This window comes from Nicotiana tomentosiformis, chromosome 6, assembly GCF_000390325.3.
Source record: "Nicotiana tomentosiformis chromosome 6, ASM39032v3, whole genome shotgun sequence".
In the NCBI taxonomy this organism is placed as follows: Eukaryota; Viridiplantae; Streptophyta; class Magnoliopsida; order Solanales; family Solanaceae; genus Nicotiana; species Nicotiana tomentosiformis.
In genome coordinates, this window is record NC_090817.1 from 50748489 (window position 1) to 50769887 (window position 21399).

Consider the following 21399-nt stretch of genomic DNA (forward strand, 5'->3'; position numbering starts at 1 on the left):
TTCGGACATATGCATGAGTCCAAATCACCATACAAACCTATTGTAACTATCCAAGCATGAATCCGAGGTCGTTTACACAAAAGTCAAACCTTGGTCAACTCTTACAACTTAAGCTTCCAAAATGAGACTAAGTGTCGCAATTCACTCCAAAGCCTTCCCGGAACCAATCCCAACCATCCCCGCAAATCACCAAACATCAAATACACATAGGGGGAACATCAAATAAGGGAATGGGGCTAAATTACACAAAATTATTGACCGAGTCGTTGCATCTGAAGAGGTCGAGATACTTTTCTTGAGTATTATTCAAGAGGTCCATCTGGATGATGCAGAATGGACACGTAATAGACATGAATAGTTGATGCTCATTAACAAAAAGAGGATGGATGCAGTCTGTCATGATCAACTTTATCATAATAGAATGATCAAAGTGTTCAACAAGAAAGTGAGACCTAATCAATTTACACCAGGGCAGTTGTGTCACTCCCCAAAATTGAGGAGCGCGACCGGCGCTCAACCAAGTGAATCCGACTTAGCAAGCCTGTTATATTTCATTCTACCCAGATTTATTCGTGAATAAAGAGGAGATGTACTCCGTTAATCAAATACTGAAGAGATTTCATTAACTGCTTCCATTTCATTCCCATTAACAGCATCATTCAATATTTCCAAAATAGTACGAGTTTATAGATTTAATGAAAAACATGTTGCCAAACACCAACAGTTCTAATCCAATTCCCAACATCAAATACCACCCTCAACCTGTCTACGGAGCCTCTAAATACAACTGAAGAGTAATATGGGAATGCCGGCAACAAGGCCCCGACTATACCTCAACCACAAAGTACATGAGAAACAAAAGATACATGACCCCGAAATGAAGTGGGGCTCACCAAATCAGCTGAAAGGAGTGTACTGCTATCACTGATCAATGCCACCTGCTGTAGAACCACCTGCATCCACTAAATATGCAGCACCCCCGGTAAAAGGGACGTTAGTACTGTCGAATAACACTAGTATGTATAGCTAAAAATCCTCTTTCAAAATAGAATGCCCATATGATCTATACGTAGAACACATAATATAATGTAATTGAAACAACCTGTACAAACAAGGACAACAAAAGGGGCACCTATTGTCTGCATTAATAATGTGTCTCATTAGACCGTCCTTAGTATTCACATATCATATTATACACTTATGCGTTTCATAGACCGTCCATAGTATTTATTTATACCGTACATCTATACCTCTTATACACAATGCACCTATGCATTTCATAGACCGTCCACAGGATTTCATATCACAATGGATTTCATAACACAATGTACCTATGCATTTCATAGACCGTCCACAGGATTTCATAACACAATGTACCTATGCGTTTCATAGACCGTCCACAGGATTTCATAACACCATATACCTATGCGTTTCATAGACCATCCATAGGGTTTCATAACACAATATACTTATACATTTCATAGACCGTCCATAGGGTTTCATAACACAATATACCTATGCATTTCATAGACCGTCCATAGGGTTTCATAACACAATACATCTATGTGTTTCAAAGACCGTCCATAGGGTTTCATAACACAATATACCTATGCGTTTCAAAGACCGTCCATAGGGTTTCATAACACATTGGAAACAAAAGTACAAATACGTACATCTCATAACCTTTCACATCACATATTACCTAATCCGTACTTTCAATCACTTACAACATTATTATTTCATTGTCTCTCTTGGTCATACATATGATTCTTTCTTCATGGCGCAATGGCCGTATTTTATATTCCACACTTTCATTTCTTCCATTTCATAGATCATCATCATAATTATCAACAAGTAGAATATTCTGAAAATCACAACTTTAAATTCATTAGTAATGAAAGCTTTAAACACAATCGATTTTTTCCAATAAATGGAGTAAAATGATTGGGAATCGAAGTACAAGTTGAAATCATACACATTGAAAATTACTTACAAAGCATAGCATTAGCTAAAACAACCACATATGGGTATCACTTGAGTTCATAAATATTTAGCCGATTATATTGTCGAAGTCAATTTTGGAATAGTTGAGTCAAAGCTGATTTCATAATCTTCCTCACATTATTTCATTGGCACCATTGGTCACAAGTATAACTTTCACTATTGGCACGTTGGCCACACTTTATATTCCCAATTTACTGATTTCACTTCCAACCATCTTTATAGGTTATCAACAACAAGACATTCCCAATCAAGACTTTAGGTACATATATGAGCAATTAAGAGTCTTAATAATATTGAGATTTTCTCATACAATTTGGCATACTAGCTTTCTTTTGAAATACGATTCAAGCCACAATATTTTAGTACGCAACCCATACTTTGAAACTCACGGAAACATTATGGAATTCAATTCCAAGAGAGAAAGTTTAGCCAACATACCTCAATTGAGCTTTTCTTAAATTACTACAATGTGCCGGAAATTCTAGCAATCCCAATCTATTTGAGACATAACAAAATTGAACCATAATTAGGAAGATATTCATGGTCTCGGCTCATTTGAGTATTTTATCAAACACTAAGTGTGGATTAAGGTTTCAAGGTCTTTTTATGGAGGATTTCATCATCCCACAACCCAATCTTTATCATGCTTAGTTCAACAATCTTCCTACACCCCTTGATATCACATGCATGTAAATTAATCAACTCTCATGCCCAAATATTATCTTTCTAATTACCCATTTTCAGATGATTTTGAAATTAGGGTTTAGGATATAAAATCTTACCTCTAGGATGAAGACCTAATGAGCTTGCCTTCTTAATCTTCCAAAACTTGAGCAAGAATTGAAGAACAATATTGGAGCACACCTTCTTACTCTAGGGCATCCTTTCTCACTCTAAAATGTCAGATAATAGCTCAAAAATGACCCAAAGATTGTATTTAACGAAATAGGGTCGGGTTTTAAAAACCCAAAAATAAAGCTCCAGAACAGGTTCTGCGGTCGCATATGCGACCGTATAATGGTTATGCGGACCGCATATCGGTCGCACAATTGGTGTCCAAAATGACCAAAATTCTGCCTGAGTCTGCGGTCCGCATAACAGTTATGTGATCGCATAGTACACCGCATAACAGTTATGCGATCGCATAGTCGACCGCATAATTGCCTCCAACTGACCCAATTAACTGCCTCACTCTGCGGCCATTATGCGGTCCGTAGAGTGATTCTGTGGTCGCATAATGGACCGCAGAAATGCACTATTCTGCCAAAAAATTTCCTTTACTTTCTCGTGCATCGTTCAACCCAAAAGGTCCGAGCCGTGGAATCCTCAAACACGTAAGCCTAGTCCGGCACCATGAAATATTATTTTCTTTGTAAATTTTACCGGGCTTTATACTTAAGTTCTTCAAAATTTTTTGGGGTGTTACAAATTGATACTGAAAAGAATATTTCCTCATCAAGACGAAATTAAAGGAAAATTAGCGTCAAATTGGCAAGGTCCATATGTGTTTCACTGGGTACTTGCGGAAGGATCATTAATTCTCGCAGAAATGGATGGCAGAGTGACTACAAAGCCCATCAATTCAGATACGGTCAAGAAATACTGCATTTAAAGCTAGATAGGTTGGACGCTTTTTGTTGCATTCTCAATGTAAAGAACTATGATTTGACCTAACTTCCCTTGGTGGGATATGTAGGTAGTCTGAGTCAGACTCGGTCATATCATGTAAATTTTCACCTTTTTTTCCCTTTCATTGTAATGAACCACGTTTTGACATAGTTTTATTTGGATACGTAGGTAGCCTGAGTCAGGCTCGGTCATATCAATTTTGCTTATTTTTTTTCTTTGTACCGTCGAACCACGTTCAGACATGATTCCTATTGGAATACGTATGCAACCTAAAAGGTTCGATCACATATCCTAGGGAAACCTTGCCATTTCATTTGTACTTTCTAGAATTAGGAAGTGATCTCCTTATAATGACTATGTCATCTGGGGCAGATCTGAAGAATGCATTGTTAGCAATATATACTACAGAGAAACCATTGTTCGTATGCAGTCATCGGAATAGAAAAGTTCAATGGGTTTCTGAATATGTCATGATCTGAAAACAAGGAATTTACCATATAAGCACGTAATATATAGAATATACCTACAAAATTTCAAAACATATCTTCTATTTTTTCACCAATCGAGTCTTCAGCAGGGATTACTATAGCAATCAGGAGCAGAGAGGATTCAAATGACGAGGATAGGATCAACAATCAACATAATTCACTATCCCCTCCCAAAATAAGAATTTTTCTTTGAAATACAGGGATGGCAAAAGCCAAATAGATAGCGCAAAGTCGATCCAACAAGATTCCATCAGAGCAGCCACAATCTCACAAGCTTTTGACCTCCTTTTATTCTATTTCTACTTTATAGTATTTATGTTAATTGCATTTCTATAAAAATTTAATCCAACTCTGCAGGTACTTCTAGGGGTCAGAACCGAAAGTCGAACATAAAAGGGAGTGACCCTTTCAGTATGAAGTCAAACAATTTTGCTCTTCTTCAGCAACTCTACCAATCGAAGTCCATTGTACAATACATTGTCTGCTCTACAATCAGAGTCCGTTGTACAGTACGTTGTTTGCTCCACAGTCAGAGTCTATTATATAGTTGCACCATCTATTCTGCCAATTAGAATCCATTGTATAGTTACACCATCTGCTCCACCAATCGAAGTCCATTGTACAATCGCACCATCTACTCCGTCAATTGGAGTCCATTGTACAGATTGCATCGTCTGCTCTGTCAACTGAAATCTATTGAATAGTCATGCTGAACACTCAACCAATTAGAGATCTCAATTTGGATCATCATTTTCGCCGCTAACTCTGCCAACTAGAAAATGCAATTAAGGTGTGTCGCTCGCTCTATTACCATATTCAAATAGGAATCCCGCCAACAACTAGGAGTTTCCCCTCCACACTTTCTTTACCTTATTTACAAACTCGATGCATAGATTTATTTACTTTATACTGTACAGGTACCTTTATACTAACATCAAGCCCTTTGCAACACGGAGGCCTACTAACTTCAAATCCCTTTGTAGCCCACATGCCCATTAACTTCGAAGCCCTTCGCAGCCTGAAGGCCCATTAACTTCAAAACCCTTCGTAGCCCAAAGACCCACTAACCTCAAAGCCTTTCGCAACCCGAAGGCCCACTAACTTCACATCTCTTTGTAGCCCGGAGACCCACTAACACAAGCCCTTCGCAGCCCGGAGGCCCACTAATTCAAAAAACCTTTGCATCTAGGAGACCGTTAATTTCAGTGAAAGCCATGCCAACCAGCCAAATGTCACTCATAGGCTTTCCTTCCTCTATCTCTACTTTATTTGTTATATCACTGCCTTAACAACTCCATTCCGCACGCATATTTATGTTTCTACCTTTGCAGATCAAGCATCCCATTGTGGAACCATCTCTAAGCTACAAACTGGAGCAAATCGTTAATGAGAGATATCAAAGTCATAAGCAAGTCAAGGATCCTCTTTTCAGCTCCACTAGACTAATAAAATCTGTAAATCATTTGAGTTGCTCATTAATTCTATTTGAACACACATTCCACAAAAGTCGTCATTTCCCCACGAGTCAGTTCCTAGCATAATCTAAGGAACGTTCGAAGGGCGTCCATGTGTAGTGCACCACACTTATAACTTTGGAGCTACAAAAGCGCTACCGAGCATCGTCTTCATTCAGTCTATTTTATCATTTTGGGAGCTAGGGAGCTCGGATTGAAGTGACTTTTGAGAGAATTTTTATCTACTTCATTAATTTATGTAATACTAACTTGGATCTATAGTTTATACATGAATCTATTACTAGATCAACATCAAAATACAGATTTAAATAAGAGCATTTGGCATTTTTGTCCAAAACTTAAGAAAGTGTATTTCGAAATTTTGCTAATCACATATTTGAACATGAAATGTTATAAGTCACCGGGATTTGACTCTCGATACTGGTTTTTACTATAAGGGTTCGGGGTTGACTTTTTGTTGACTGTTAAGATTTTGTTAAAGATCGAAGCTTTATCATTTGAAATTAATTTTTATAGTTTTATTTGACTTTCTTGACATTATTTGGGCTAGATCGGGCCCATTAGATGGATTTGCATCTAAAAAATATAGATTTTAGAGAATATAGCTAGCCCGAGATAAAGATAAGTATATATTTTAATCTCGACTTGAGGGAATTTTTTCAAAGTACGGACTTATGTGCTACATGCTACGTACTTGGGGATAATATATATACGAGGTGAGAAACGTATATGCGAATACCGAGGTTGTATCATAGTTGGGGTAAATTTTAGGCTTTTTTATGTCTTGATTGGTACATATTCTACTTGTGATATGCTTTACTTATTTGTTTGACTACATAAGCATTCTTACATCATGCTAACGACCATATCTAGGCTTTTGGTATCGTATTTGGACATGATGGGCTACTTGTATGTTGGATTACATATTGTGGCCATAGTCATACATTATATATATGCATACATCTCTGCATCTTTATCTCTCTATCCATATGCATCACATATACTTATCTCATATATATATATATATATATATATATATATATATATATATATATATATATATATATATACACACACATCACTTTATATATTTCTTTAATATAGACTAAAGTTGGCACGATGGGACATTCCGCACCATTAATATTATTATGGCACGATGGGATATTCTGTGCGATTGTTATGATTATGGCATGGTGATTTATTTTGTGCGGCTTGATGATTGATTTCTAAAATAGTGATGATTGATTTTGGAGCTATAATGCTCGGGTGCATGAAATTTCGATTCATCTCTTCAGAGTCACGTGATTACCCATGCTACATTAGGGCGTAAATATAGTATTATTAGACACCGGAGAGGTGTTGCTTCTTGTAAAGCTTGAGTCTTTATCATGCATGGACATTCTAGACTCATGTAGAAATATTCATGTATATCATCTACATATGCATATTTGTACATTATACACATACATGAGATTTATTAGTAAGATGTTGGACACTTGGAGGTATTGGTTAATGTAAAGGTTAAGTCTTTATCATGCATAGACATCCTAGACTCTTGTAGAAGCATTTAAATCAATGCTACTTGTTGCTTATCTTCTTTACATGCGGAGATGGTGCATATCTTTATGCTTTGATCTTGTTATCTGAGAAAATATGTTTATTATCTTTTTCTTTGATTGTGTACCTTATTATTGATACTTGTCATTTCTTGATTGTTTCTATGTTATTGTATATGCTTATGAACTATACAAATTATATAAAGTGAGTATCTTTTGACTCAAATATGCCACTACTTTCTTGAGGTTAACCTTGATACTCATGGAGTACATAGGGTCAGTTATACTCATACTACACTTCTGCACATTGTGAGTAGATTTTGAAGCTAAGTTTTTATGGAATCCAAAAGTGAGCATTGAAGATATATCAACATTGCAGTTATTAGTTGTCATTCATTCATAGTAGCCTAAAATCTTGTATTTCTATTTATGTATATTCAAACAGATGATTTATTTTCTTCATATCAGTATTATATTCCTATTGTTAGTTGCTCATGACTTGTGACACCAGTTCTTGGGATAGTTTGTATTAAATTTCGCGTTTTAGTTGACGATCTTCCGTTTGGGTTGTGTTTTATGTTTGTTGGTTTGCTTAGAGGATTGAATTAGGTGCCATCACGACCTGGTGGTATGACATAATTTAGAACTCAAAGGGCATAAAAACTGGCTAAAAGTTCTTGAAATATTTTTGTCACTCAACATTTTGTATTTTGACATTCGTGTTTATACAAGAAACATATATTCTGATTGGCAAAATACATAACTTACCCCTTGAACTATGGACCAAATTCCTGTTACACACTTTTTATGGACGAAAATCATCTTACACACCCAATATTTTCAGAGTGTGCCTAAAATATACCACTTTTACTACGTAACAGACGCGTGCATAACCAAAGAAATAAAGAGCTTGAACACTTAAAAACAAAATTTTCAATCTTTGTTTAAGTGTCACGCGTCAAAATTTTAATTATTTTCTTTATTTCTTAAATTATTTGGCCCCCAGAACCCCACCCCCTCACTTCTCTTCTTCTTCCTCAAACGTTGTCCCCCTTTTTCAACTTCTTTTACACATAAATTTTACTCACACTTCCCACAATTGCTCCACCAGCTTGCCACCAAATATGATCCCGCTGGGACATCACATAATAACCTCTTAGTATCTCATCTCTATTTCAACATCAGATTAAGTTTCATATTCGACTTACATAACACCTATATTTTTTAACTTTAACTAAGATTTGAGTTTTACTTTAATAATAAATTAATTACTGCTCTTGAAAATAATCTACAATAGAGTTTAAACATGTAATGTATATGAAATTTGGTGGTTTGCTGGTCGGAGAAGTTGACGGTGAATTAGGCAGCCATAATATCTTTTATAATTTGGAGTTGTGGGTCCTGATTTTCTTGTGTTAGATCTAAAATTAAAATTATTAAAGTCAAAAAATTGGAACTAAATCTATTTGGGCTACTAAGTTTTGGTTTGAAATCGGAAGGTGGCAGTTCCGGTATTATCGGCGGCAATAGAGAGCGAGGGAGAACAAAAAAAATGGAAAGAAGGGTGTAACTATAATTTTCTTGTCAGATATGGAAGATATATGAATGTGGAGAAGGGTGGTGGTGAAGATATCTAATTTCATGGTTATGGGGTGTTCGGTAAGATGAGATGGAAGGGGGTAATTTGCAGAGGAGAGAAAGAGATGAAATGAAAAAGATGGTTAAGGGGTGTAATTGTAATTTTATATGGTTTATTTTTTTAATAAAAATAATGACACGTGTCATGACTTTATTGGTGCGTGACATTGCACATATTTTGAAAAAACTAGTCAAAAAAGATGGTGTGTCTTAGGCATACTCTGTAAAGGTTGGGTGTGTAAAGTAATTTTCGACCGTAAAAAGTGTGTAACAGGGATTTGGTCCATAGTTCAGGGGGTAAGTTGTGTATTTTTCCATTCTAATTATAGGTATAGATATCAATAGGCAAAATACATAAGTTACTACCTGAACTATGGACCAAATCCATGTTACACATTTTTTGCGAACAAAACTTACTTTACACACTCAACCTTTCTAAAGTGTGTCTAAGACACACTTCTTTTGCAACGTGACACGCGCGTGCTTAACAAAAAAATATAAGCGCGTTCAACTGTTAATTTTTTTATTTCAATCCTTAATTAGATGACAGATGTCAAAATTTTAATATTTTTCTTTCTCTTAATATTATTTGGTTCCTCTTTGAACACCCCCTCTCCCCAACACACACACCCGATCTGCTTCCTCATCTCACACCATTTTCTTATCTTGAAAAATTATGGCTATTTATTAATTCCCATTCAATTTGAGATTGTTAAAACGATTTGAATTATTTCTTTGGTAGATCTAATTTTTTTGGTTCTTTAGCGTCTGGTTTTTTCCATTCACTTTTCTTTTTCAGTTTGTTTTAAGATTTAATTTGTTGTCTTCTTCCTCCAATTATCTCAGTTCACAACTTTCAGAAATTGATAAACAAAGCTAAATAATCGAGAAAAATTACAGAGCTCAATTTCCTCATTCTCGGAACACACCAATACAATACATAGATTTTCTTTTTCATTCTCCACCCATCTTCTCTTTATCCGACGCTACCATGAATAGCTGCATATCAAAGGTCAGGTCGAGTTTTCAGTCAAATTTTCACGGTGAAGTGCAATGTGAAGTTCATGAATTTGTGAAATTTTTATCTTGATTGTTTTTCATAGTTTTCTCCTATATTTATTTTGAAGTAGTTTTTGTGAAACTTAAATGGGTCTTCAAATGAATTAGAAATAAGTTATTAGGTGGATTCGAAGTAAAACAATCTGTTTGATTATTATAAAATGAGTTATTTGATTGTAAAATTTTGGCTTGGGCTCCTAAAGTTTTGTTGAATCTGAAAGTGGCGCCGTCTAGTTTTTTCTGTGAGAGAAGATGCTTGCAAAAGAGAAAGAGATAAGAATTGCTAAGGGGTAAACATGTAAATTTTAAGTATTTTATTTTTAAAAAAAATTAACAATACGTGTTGTGATCTTATTGGTGCGTGACATTACACATATTCTGAAAAAATGGTCAAGAAAAAAGTGGTGTGTAGGCACACTCTAGAAAGGTTGAATGTGCAAGATAATTTTTGTCCGTAGAAAGTATGTAACGAGAATTTCATCCATAATTCAGGTGGTAACTTATGTATTTTGCCATATAAATATAAATTATGATTATATTAAAACTTTAAATAGTTTCAAGAATCAAAATCACACACTTGAATCAATTGAAGGATGAATGTATTCAGTTGGATAACATAAGGACTAAATTCTGAATAAAGCAATATCTCGAGGATCAAAATTGCTATTTCCCAACAAAAAAAACATCAAAAAAAAAAAATTCCCGTAAAAAACGTTAAATAGTAACCTAAAATTTACAGTATAGTTGACTGTGATCCCACCTTTTAAACAAAGGGAAGTTAAATAAATTGGAATTATCTTTTCATTTTGGGAAAAGACCAAATATACCCCTCTATTTTCGGATATTGTCTACATTTAACCTCCGTTATACAATCCGGTCAAATTTATCCCTACCATCAACAAACTTTTAAAAATTACCCCTAAGTCACTTCTTCTTCTTTCCCAAATTATTTTAATTAAGTCACTTATTCTTATTCTTGATCAACTATTTTCGAAATAATTGGCATTTACACGTTTTTTTAATTAGAAAAAATAAGAAAAAGAAATATTAAAATAATACAATAGTTAGTAAACAAAGTATAGTAAATTGAAGAATCTAAATTAGGTAGTTTGTCTAAATTTCAAAAGTATTTACAACATACCAACTTTAATGAATTCGCTGCACCAAAGGTATGGAAACTTTGCAAGTATTAGTGATAGAAGTTGAAATTCCTTGGACACTTTACGTTATCGAATTCAACTTTGCTTTAATCAAATGACTATGCATTGTGCACTCTCAAGTTAGTTAATCGAACTCTATATAACTAGACAATAACAAAATATATTTGAATATACATGTACATACACGATGATCATCTGCATATAATACACAATAAATATACTTATTGAATTCTACGGTGTATATATTATTGAAAATAAATAAAATTTTAAACTAATTACAAACTCATTATCACAAAAAGAGAAGTGGGGCATTCATAATTAAAAATATCCATGAATGATATGTATAGTCTAGTATCTTTAGCGTTCACATAAATTATAATTTTTAAAAATAGTGGATCAAGAAAAAGAATAAGTGACTTAATTAAAATGATTTGGGAGATTCTAGATCACCTAATGTAGTGAAGGGTAATTTTTAAAAGTTTGATAATGATAGGGGTAAATTTGGCTAAACAGTATAACGGTGAGATAAATTTGGCCGGACATTATATACCGTGTATGTTATATTTGGCCATTTTCCCTTTCATTTTTCACCAAATTAGAATCAACGAAACTATTCATCCTCTAACCTCTGTAAATTAGAATCAACGAAACTCTTTGTTGCTAATGGCGGCTGTTTCAACTCACTTCAACAGCTCTCTAAATAAACCCTTCCTTTCTCTCTATTTCTCTATTCCCCATTTGGGTTTCTCCCAAGTTGTTCAATTTCCAACTTTGAAACCAAAATTTCCCCTTTCAAAGCCCAAAACAGTTGTAATTTCTGCCACCAAAGCTGATGGAACATATGCAAATGAAGACGACTCTCTCACAACTTTCGACTCTTCCATCAGACAAAAGTAAGTTTTTTTTTAACTTGCGTTTGTCAAAGTCTTAGCAGAAAAAACTGTTATAAAGATTGGAAACTACAAAAAGAAAGGTTTCAGAAAATCGTGGTTAATTTTTCTGTTTTCAACTGATATGATAATCTTTGAAAATTGTTTTAAGATGTTAGATATTTAAACTACTGTTTTCACAAGTAATAATAATTTAATCAAATTTAACCTCCATACAATGATTTCAATGTTAATATTTTTTCTTTTTTGTTATTTGTCTAATATTTTCTTCTACTATTACTTATACAAACATAAGTCTAAACCATGTCTTAGACTCCAGTCAAATGGTATCACACAAAATGGACTGGAGGGAAAATAAGTCTTTCGTGTAAGTATTCTCAAGTTATGCTGGTGTAAATGCATGTGAGATGTGATTACAGGACTAGGCGCCATACGATTCAAGTGTTTGTTGGGGATGAAAGTGGAATGATCAATCGTATTGCGGGAGTCTTTGCTCGAAGAGGGTACAACATTGAGTCTCTTGCTGTTGGTCTAAACAAGGACAAGGCTCTTTTTACCATAGTTGTTTCTGGAACTGAAAGGGTGTTGCAGCAAGTTATGGAACAGTTACAAAAGCTTGTAAATGTGATCAAGGTGATTACTTTGATTTTCATATGGTATTTTAATCTATAAGCTGTTAGACTAAGCACTCAGGTCTTGGTTCCTCCCCCTAGAAATAGTAGGGGTTGTTTGATGCATGACAAAATATTATGTGCTTCGGTTGTAACATGAGAATTAAAAAATATGTGGGTAATGAATTGAATATGCATTTATAGCTGCTTGTTTGGTGAATCGTATTAATCTCTTGGATGTGTAGTTTCCATACAGTTAGCTTGCAACCAAATTAACATCTTCCTTGTATGTTTTGATTGAGGTCATAGTACGGTGTGTTACCAATTTTTTATTTAGCAAAACCTACCCTTTTTGTAATGAGTATTAGATAAATTACTAGTTTGCTGGATTGTTCTCACGTGGCGTCTAAATTAAAGTGATGTTATTAATGTTCGAATAACCTTTTTTCTGGTCTATAGATTTGTGTCAATTGAATGTACATGCCATTGCTCCCTTTTCTGAAAATGATGTTCAAAGGCTGAAATACGTTTAATACTCAAAACCATGCAAATGGTCTCAGCTATGGTTATAAATACGGTCTTTAGTACTTTAACTAATTCATGATTCGATCAGCTGGGTTTAAGTGAATTTGATAAAAGAGCTTAAATTATTACTCAAAGAGCCTTCATAGTGTCAAGCTTTAGCTTGTCACGCAGTAATGGTTTTCTTCCTTCCGCTCCTTTTGGACTTTTCTTTGTGTTTGATACTTTTGATTTAATCTGTAAAAGTTGATGGTCAGGTTGAAGATCTATCCAAGGAGCCACAAGTTGAACGTGAATTAATGCTTATTAAAATCAGCGCCGATCCAAAATACCGCGCAGAGGTTCTTATTGGAGTATTGGAGTAACATTGTCCGTATTACCATTTTACTATTATGTTATGATGGGTCCAAATCTTTTGATCATTACTAGGTTATGTGGTTGGTGGACGTTTTCAGGGCAAAAATTGTGGATATATCTGATCATTCTCTGACTATTGAGGTGAGGTTTGATGACATAGATCAGAATCCATCTTTTTTTTTCTTTCTTGAACTCGATGCTTGTGAATTGGATACCAAATGTCTGACATGTTTTTTATTGCATAGATACAAACACTGGTATTTGGTAATTATACAACTCTAATGCTACGGAGTTTTTAATGCGGGCTAGATGGGAGAAGGGAGAAAATAGAGAAAAATAGGAGCAACGAGAGATTACAATTAGAGAAAAGAGAAAATAAATAGAGAGAAAAGAGTGAGAGAGACAAAAAGTAGAGACGGAGTAAGAATAAGAGAGAATAGCGAGGGAGATTTTACCAATATCAATTCATCAGTATTATTCAAGTCTATTCCCAACAAAGTATGTAAGGGTCTTATATATAGAGTAGGAATGGTAAATAGTTAGAACACCTAGAATAGATAAAGCTGCATCTGTAACTAAAGAAAAAGACTACCTCAAATTAGTAAATAAAATTTGATCTCTAACTAAAAGATAAAACTAGATAAAATCACCGTTCAGGAAAACAAACAGGGGGATAAGATTAGATAAAATCTGGGGATAAGATTAGATAAAATCTTATACTCCATCTAAGATAAGATTATTTTCTGTTCTATTTTCAACAAATAGATCATATCTCGGAGTTGTAACTTTTTCCTTCTTTTTTTCCAAATGGTTTCTGATGGTCTAGGTAATTTTTGTGAAACTGATTTTCAGTTGATAGCGGTAAGTTTCATTCTTATGAAGCAAAAAGCATCTCACATTGACGATTAGATCGTATGTCAGTCTCCTGTCATATCTACCAATGGATTCTTTTTCCAGTAACAGTAATATGTGGGCCAGCGTTTTTTAGCCTAAGGTCTATAGGAAACAGTCTCTCTACTTTGTGTAGGGGTAAGATCGAAGTATACCCTACCCTCCCCAGACCCCACTTGTGGGACCATACTGGGTATGTTGTTGTTGTAGTGTTATCTGCGCCACGCTAGTTTGCACTTCGACCATTCCACCTGGTACCTGGATCCGCAGTACAGGTACTGGATAATTCTGCCATCAAGGCTTTGGCATGGAGAAATCACAGTGGGGTCCTTTGATTCTCTTATTCTTTTCCAACATCTTGTGCCATAATTTCCAGCGGTGGTCATGTGGTCAATCATGTATTCCATTGATGAAGTTGGTAGTAGTGCTTCTGTGAGCACCACATACTTCTACAAGTGTGCTTTCAACTCTGCTGCAAAAAGAGGTGAAAATCAGGACATGCACAGAGGGCCAATATCAACGCAAATCGTGGAAAACAATGTTCTTGTACATCTTATATCTCAAGATAGTAATGAAAAACAATGTGTCGTATATTTTATATCTCAAGATAGTATTGTTGTACCAAACAAGAAAAAGACAAAACTAAGTTTTCTAGTTACCTGAAGACAGAATTAGGGAAAAAGAAAACTCATGACCTAATCTACCAAACATGCAATCCTCCTTTGCCTTTGCCCAAATGAATTTATTTAGTTTATCAATGTATGTCACTGGTGTTTACTCATGGCTGAGTGAACTGCAGCAATACCTGCAGTTTTGCCAAGATATCCTATTTGTCGTCTCAATAAGCGTTGAGGTTGTATTTTGCTAAACACGCTTCAGAACTGACAAATTGTGGTTTTCTCATGCTTTTAGTAGTTGCGAGTAGCATTTAACTTTCCTGCATGACATGGTTGAACAGTTAAAAAAGTACATTTGAGCCAAAGTCGATCCTGTCTTTCAGATGCTTATCATTTAAACAGGTAACTGGAGATCCAGGGAAGATGGTGGCTGTTCAGAGGAACTTAAGTAAATTTGGAATTAGAGAAATTGCTCGTACTGGGAAGGTATCTTGAAAGGAAATCATTATAATGCTTCTTAAATTTGTGTCTCAAGTAATCACCGTCACATGATTGATTTGAACATAGATTGCCTTGAGAAGGGAAAAAATGGGGGAATCTGCTCCTTTTTGGCGGTTTTCAGCAGCATCATACCCAGATCTTGAAGGTGCAATGTCTGCTGGTACTATTTCGAGGACAACCAAGAGGACTCCTAATGGAGAATCTATGTCTATGGCTGAGGTATGCAAGTTACATGGATTGTGCCTGTTTTTTTGTAGCAATATATAATTTGTTTCTTTCCTGAACGTACAAGTTACCTCATACACAGCCAATTGCTAGTTGGTAATTGTCATTTGTCAGCAACTCAGGAATTATTTTACTCAGACATGAAAAATAATATGATTCATTTTCTTTCAATTATTAGAATTCAGTTTATGTTTGTGATAAGCTTACAAAAGAAATAGTCAAGATTGCAAGATGTGAATCTTAATATGCTCAATAACTTTAAAGGAATTTAAAGTATCCGTTTGATTTATGTGTACTTTTGTGAATTGTTGGAGCTTAGTAACTTCCTTTTCTATAAGTAACTTTTTATTGCATCATGGTCCCTTATACAGGAAGCATACACTATAAATTGTTTAGAGAAAAGATGGTTCACAAAAGGCATCTTTGTAACTAGTTGTATGGTTTAAAACCTATGTTGCGCGGACTCTCCAAAATGCTGCCGCACCCGTGTCGGATCCTCCAAAAGTAACTACTTTTGGAGGATCCGACACGCACCCGGCGGCATTTTCGGAGAGTCCGAGCAACATAGTTTAAAACAGCTAGAGCACAATATTATTAGTCATTCACTAATGGATTGGGGGGTCATTTAATTGGGCCTTTATGAGCAAGGTCCAAAATATGATATTAAAACCTAACATGGTGCATACCGTCGATGCATGGCCTTCAATGTCTTTTGAGATTTGACATTTACCTTTTTTCCTATGGAAAAACTCTCTTCTCTCTCCTTAATATCTGACTTTGGATGCACTTTCTTTTTGCCAAACGAAGGGAGATGTCTATCCTGTTGAGACAGATGACAACTCTGGAGTCAGTCAAGTTCTTGATGCTCACTGGGGTGTTCTCAATGATGAAGATGTAAGACATTGTTAACTGTTATTCAAAGGTGCCTTTGTTCCATTCTAGATGAAATGTTTTTCATATTTTTGAAGGTTTTGACGTTACATCCTTTTTTATTCAGCATTTCCAGGGAATCTGTCATCTGAGTAGATCGAATTAGACCATCTTGCTGACATTAGATGCAAATAAATCACATGATTGTTTCTCTATAGCCTGTAAAGGATATGAACTTAAATGTGCAATTTATGAGGGCTGTTCTGAAATCTGAATTTTGCCTGCTTTGTTGAATTTCTCTTAGAAAACCAAAGAACATCCTTTTGTTATATTGCATTTTCCATGTATTGTATATGGCTGGCTTATTGCTTTTGCTCTCTATAATAAAAGAACCAAAGGAGGGAATAGTTTGATCTCTTCATCTTTGCCACCACTGAGACTAGGATGGCCTGAAATACATCTGGGGAAGTTTTAATATACCCCACAGGGGCTAAAATAAAATAAGTTGATCAGATTTTAAGCACCATATATGAAATGTGATCTGTACAACTTGTATTTCACTGTTAAAAAAAAACTACAGCTTTGCCTCCTTAATTTCCCACTGGTTGCATTTTCTGTTGATGTAGTTTTTGTCGCAGTTGTCTTTTTCTTGATGTTTGCTTGAATAATTTCCATGGGGAAATGGCCCATAATATGCTGCAAATTCAAAGGATGTTCCAGATTGAGAACAGCTTTTGCTAGTCTTATCATTCTTGAATTCCATGTCTTGACGATTAGTCCATTTAAATTGAAAACTGCTTACAAGTGATGCTTACGTTAGCCCTTGGCTTAATTCTTCCAGACAAGTGGGCTTCACTCACATACTTTGTCAATGCTTGTGAATGACACTCCTGGAGTTCTCAACATAGTCACCGGAGTTTTTGCTCGACGAGGGTATAACATCCAAGTATGTTCAAATATTTGCGCTTCTTTTTACAGAACCCAAGTTTCCTCGTCCTTTTGTCTTCCATTTGTAGTGTTTATTTTTTGTACTTAAATGTATTGAATTATCCTCTCCAGAGTTTAGCTGTTGGACATGCTGAAGTTGAGGGGCTTTCTCGTATTACAACGGTTGTTCCTGGCACAGATGAGTCAGTTAGCAAGTTGGTGCAGCAACTGTATAAGTTGGTTGATATTCATGAGGTAAGTAGTCATCTATCATGAGTGCTTGCTCAGTATCCAATCCGATGGAAGATTTTGTACTGTTTCAATTTAAAAATTGCTGTCGACTATAGAATTTCCTGAGAGGCAGGGAACTGCGGTGGTGTAAGAATGGTGATTTTTTATTGGTCATTTTTTTTTTCACAAAATTGTGACAGAATATGTTTAATATTGGAAAACAGTTTTCCAAATTGAGTATTAATTTTATAGATTATTATGTTCACCTGGTTAAGCACTACAGTGTTTTCTTTTTCTTTTTCCTCTTTTTGGTGTGGCTTCCAGAAATTGTTCCTCGAGTATTGAACTGCTCATGGATTTATTTAACAGCTGATTTGTATGTAATCATTCATATTATGAGCTTAATGTGTATGCTTTAGATTTGGTATGCATGTTATTCCTTTTAGTATTATGAGTGATTTTTATGCGTTGTGATGTTTAATGACTATTATTTTCAGAATATATCAATTGAATGGCCTTTACTCCTTCTACTTCTTTTTGTGTGATTGGGACTAAACAAAAAGGTGCATGTAGAAATACAGTGGCATGCACCTTATCATGCCATGTCCCTTAATTTTGAAATTATTCATGTCTAACAAGGGACTAATTTGTCTAATTTTAAAACAGATATGGTTTGAAGTTGTTTCTCAGCTGGTTTCTCCGACCTAAGTTGCGCGGACTCTTCATTTTTGGTGCCGCACCCGTCTCGACACGGGACGGGAGCGGGAGCGGGATACGTCCTGGATTCGGTCAACTAACTTCAGATACTTTGACCCGAGTCCATCGATAAATTTAGGGGGAAATTGAGATTTTGATTTCTCAAAATTAAAAATAAAACAAATTTAAGATATGAGAAATGGCATACCTTCAATATTGTAGTACTTTTGTCTCATATTTGCTGCTTTGTGTTTCAGAAAAATCAAGAATTTAAGGGGTCGTGTTCTGAGTTCGGACTTCTAGTAGACAGTAGCAGCGATATAGATGGAGAGTTGGTGGAAGGCCTTAAATGGCTTTCTTTATAGGCCTTGAATTTTTTTAGCCGAATCCCCCCACCCGTATCCATACCTGGATCCGCACCCCGCAATCTTAAAATTTAGATTTTGCCGAATCCGACACTCGGATCTGTGCCCGTATCGGATGCCCGCAACCGAGGCCGAGCAACTTAGTCTCCAACAACAGAAAACTATCTTTTGGCTCTTATCTGGACCTACTTCCTCTAGTTAAAATGCAGTTGCTGATTCTTATAATTTTTTTAGAAAAGCAAGCGCATTTTTTTCTAGACTTTTTAAAAAATCTTAATCCTATGTATTTTTTTTTTAAAAGAAATTAATTCCAGAACCAGATCCAAACATTTGTTGTCCAAACCAAAACCAAACAAATAAAGATAATTGTATTCCAAGCCAAGAGCCAAGTAATCCATATTACTGTCTTAAACCCAATATTGGTGTCCGGGTCCATGCAATAACTTGTTAGGATATCTAGCGATCTAAGACTGCGATGTTAATTTGCATGCAAACGAGCAGAAAGTGATAAATGGTTTTGATTTATTGCATCCTTTCAGGTTCGGGATATTACTCACCACCCATTTGCGGAAAGAGAACTAATGTTGATAAAGATTGCTGCGAATGCTGCAGCACGCCGCAATGTTCTTGACATTGCCAGCATTTTCAGAGCAAAAGCTGTTGATGTGTCTGACCACACTATAACTCTTGAGGTAAAGATTCGTTTACACTAGTACTTTTAGTTTGTCTTCTCTGGACTTGATTTAGAGAGTTGTCTTTGGTAATGGGTGTATGGTATGCCTAGTGGTTAATGCAAGAAATATTGTATTTTTTAAATTTCTGATCTTTCGTTTTGGTCTGTCAAATGTGCCTGCTTCATCCTCCATTTCCCACCTTGGTATACATCATTCATGGCTGATGCTTGATCACTTAAGGTTTTGCACTTCAATAAAGTTGACATGGACCAACTATTGCTTTTATGAACATGCGATCATTCACCATTTCCAATTTGATCCCTCTGGCTACCGTGGGTGATTGTGGATCAAATATAAGATGATGGATCAGTTTCTTGGTTCTTTATGTTGTACAGTGTAGCACTCTTAAGCTTTGTCCTGAAGAAGAAAAAAGTTTGGATGAGAGCTCTTTTTGCACTTCAATTGCAGTTTATGAACCAACCAGGCAGACCTTCAGTTTTATCTAATGTTGGATGAAGCTTCTCTTGGCCATTATAATGAACTATTACTTTCTTTGCTTTTTCCAGCTTACAGGAGATTTGCATAAGATGGTTGCTTTGCAGCGGCTACTAGAGCCTTGTGGTATTTGTGAGGTCAGTTACTCCAATAATATTGTTTCTATATCAAAATTATTATCCAATAATATGCAGTGCAGCTTTCACAAAATGAGTTGGTAAGTACAGGGATTGTGATGTAAAGGTAATTGTGATACAAAGGGATAAGGGTCACTGCAATGACTGGTTTTGTTTGGTTCATGAGATTTAAGGGAACTGGGATCAACGTAAGGATTCCAGCTTATGATTCAGTTCATGAAGTGAAGGCAATAAGAATTGAACCTTTGTGAAGAGGCACCATTGACCTAAATGTATTGTATAATCTGTAAATTTTTCTTCACGAGATTTTTAACACCACCTATTAAGAATGAAAGTTTTTGCATTAAATTGAGCAAAAATAAGGTCGTTAGACATTGAGTAAACACCAGAAAGGGACAAAAGGAGGAGATTTTAAGTGGGAAACATGAGAAGGGGAGAAAGGGATGTGAGATAATTTGGACACCATATGGCTATATAGAGGCTAAAACTATTCGCTCGTAAAAGGGAAATAAAATAAATGGAGTTTAATGCTATACTGATAAGTAACTTTCAGATCCACAACCCATAGGGAACCAGATGATGTTGTGTTTCCTTATTTAGCCCACCAAATGACTAATAATGACCAAGTTCATACAGTGGCTAAAAAGGTGCATATCGTACTACCAAAGGTTCTGTATAGTTCCCAAAGCCCGACATGAAACCTCTAATTTTCATTTGCAATTTCCTTGTGGTTGTATTTTTTGAGGCTAAGCTTTCTGTCCTGATATACATCCAACAGGTAGCGCGAACAGGACGTCTGGCGCTGGTACGTGAATCAGGTGTGGATTCGAAGTACTTGCGAGGATATTCATACCCTTTGTAGTCTAAAGTCCTCGAACCTAAGGAAAATGCCTGCTCTTCGCGGAATGTATGTGAACATGGACGGCTGAATTACCCCCTTGGACTTTTTAGAAGTAGAATATATACCCCCTTGAAAAGTCACACCAAAATCTATGTTAGGTGGTGATTTGCACACGAAATGTTACATTTTTGCTCTTTTTTCTTTTTCCTTTTCTCCTTTCCTTTTTCTTTTTCATTCCCTTTGCAGCATATGTTACTTCCGCCGTTGTCATCCAAATAACAGAAAGCCAGATTAGCTTCTTCTTTGCTTATCACTAGCTTCTTTCTTTTTCTAATTCTATTTTCTTTCTTTTTCATTCCTTTAATGGAATTTCTTTCCACCAGTAATGGAGTTTTTTATACATGTTTGGGTTTGGGGTTCAGACTTCTGTTTGTTGAAGTCTGATTAAGTGGTGAAAGATTGGTGGAGCAGGCGCCGGCAATGGTGTTGAAAGAGGAGAGAGAAAATGAAAAGGAAAAGGAAAAGGAAAAGAAAGAAAAG

General features: G+C 35.6%; 1 protein-coding gene across 2 annotated transcripts; it reads left to right on the plus strand.

The window, feature by feature from the left end:
• Positions 1-11593: 11593 nt before the first annotated feature.
• Positions 11594-21169, plus strand: LOC104116243 (acetolactate synthase small subunit 1, chloroplastic-like). 2 transcript variants are annotated; one of them, XM_009627055.4, is made up of 12 exons: positions 11594-11902; positions 12319-12532; positions 13290-13373; positions 13462-13530; positions 15300-15383; positions 15465-15617; positions 16431-16517; positions 17335-17439; positions 17553-17675; positions 19252-19404; positions 19953-20018; positions 20797-21169. In XM_009627055.4, the coding sequence occupies exons 1-12, from the start codon at positions 11673-11675 to the stop codon at positions 20878-20880; spliced, it is 1452 nt and encodes a 483-aa protein (XP_009625350.1). In that variant the 5' UTR covers positions 11594-11672; the 3' UTR covers positions 20881-21169. The 2 variants fall into 2 exon arrangements, with proteins under 2 accessions (XP_009625350.1, XP_070033446.1); XM_070177345.1 differs by lacking the exon at positions 16431-16517.
• Positions 21170-21399: the final 230 nt, after the last annotated feature.

What these genes read in the sequence shown, in the direction of transcription:
- LOC104116243 (XM_009627055.4), top strand. Translation starts at nt 11,673, where the DNA reads ATGGCGGCTGTTTCAACTCACTTCAACAGCTCTCTAAATAAACCCTTC. An exon ending in AAATTGCTCGTACTGGGAAG is followed by an intron (nt 15,384 to 15,464) that starts GTATCTTGAAAG and finishes ATTTGAACATAG; the next exon opens with ATTGCCTTGAGAAGGGAAAA. An exon ending in GTGTTCTCAATGATGAAGAT is followed by an intron (nt 16,518 to 17,334) that starts GTAAGACATTGT and finishes TAATTCTTCCAG; the next exon opens with ACAAGTGGGCTTCACTCACA.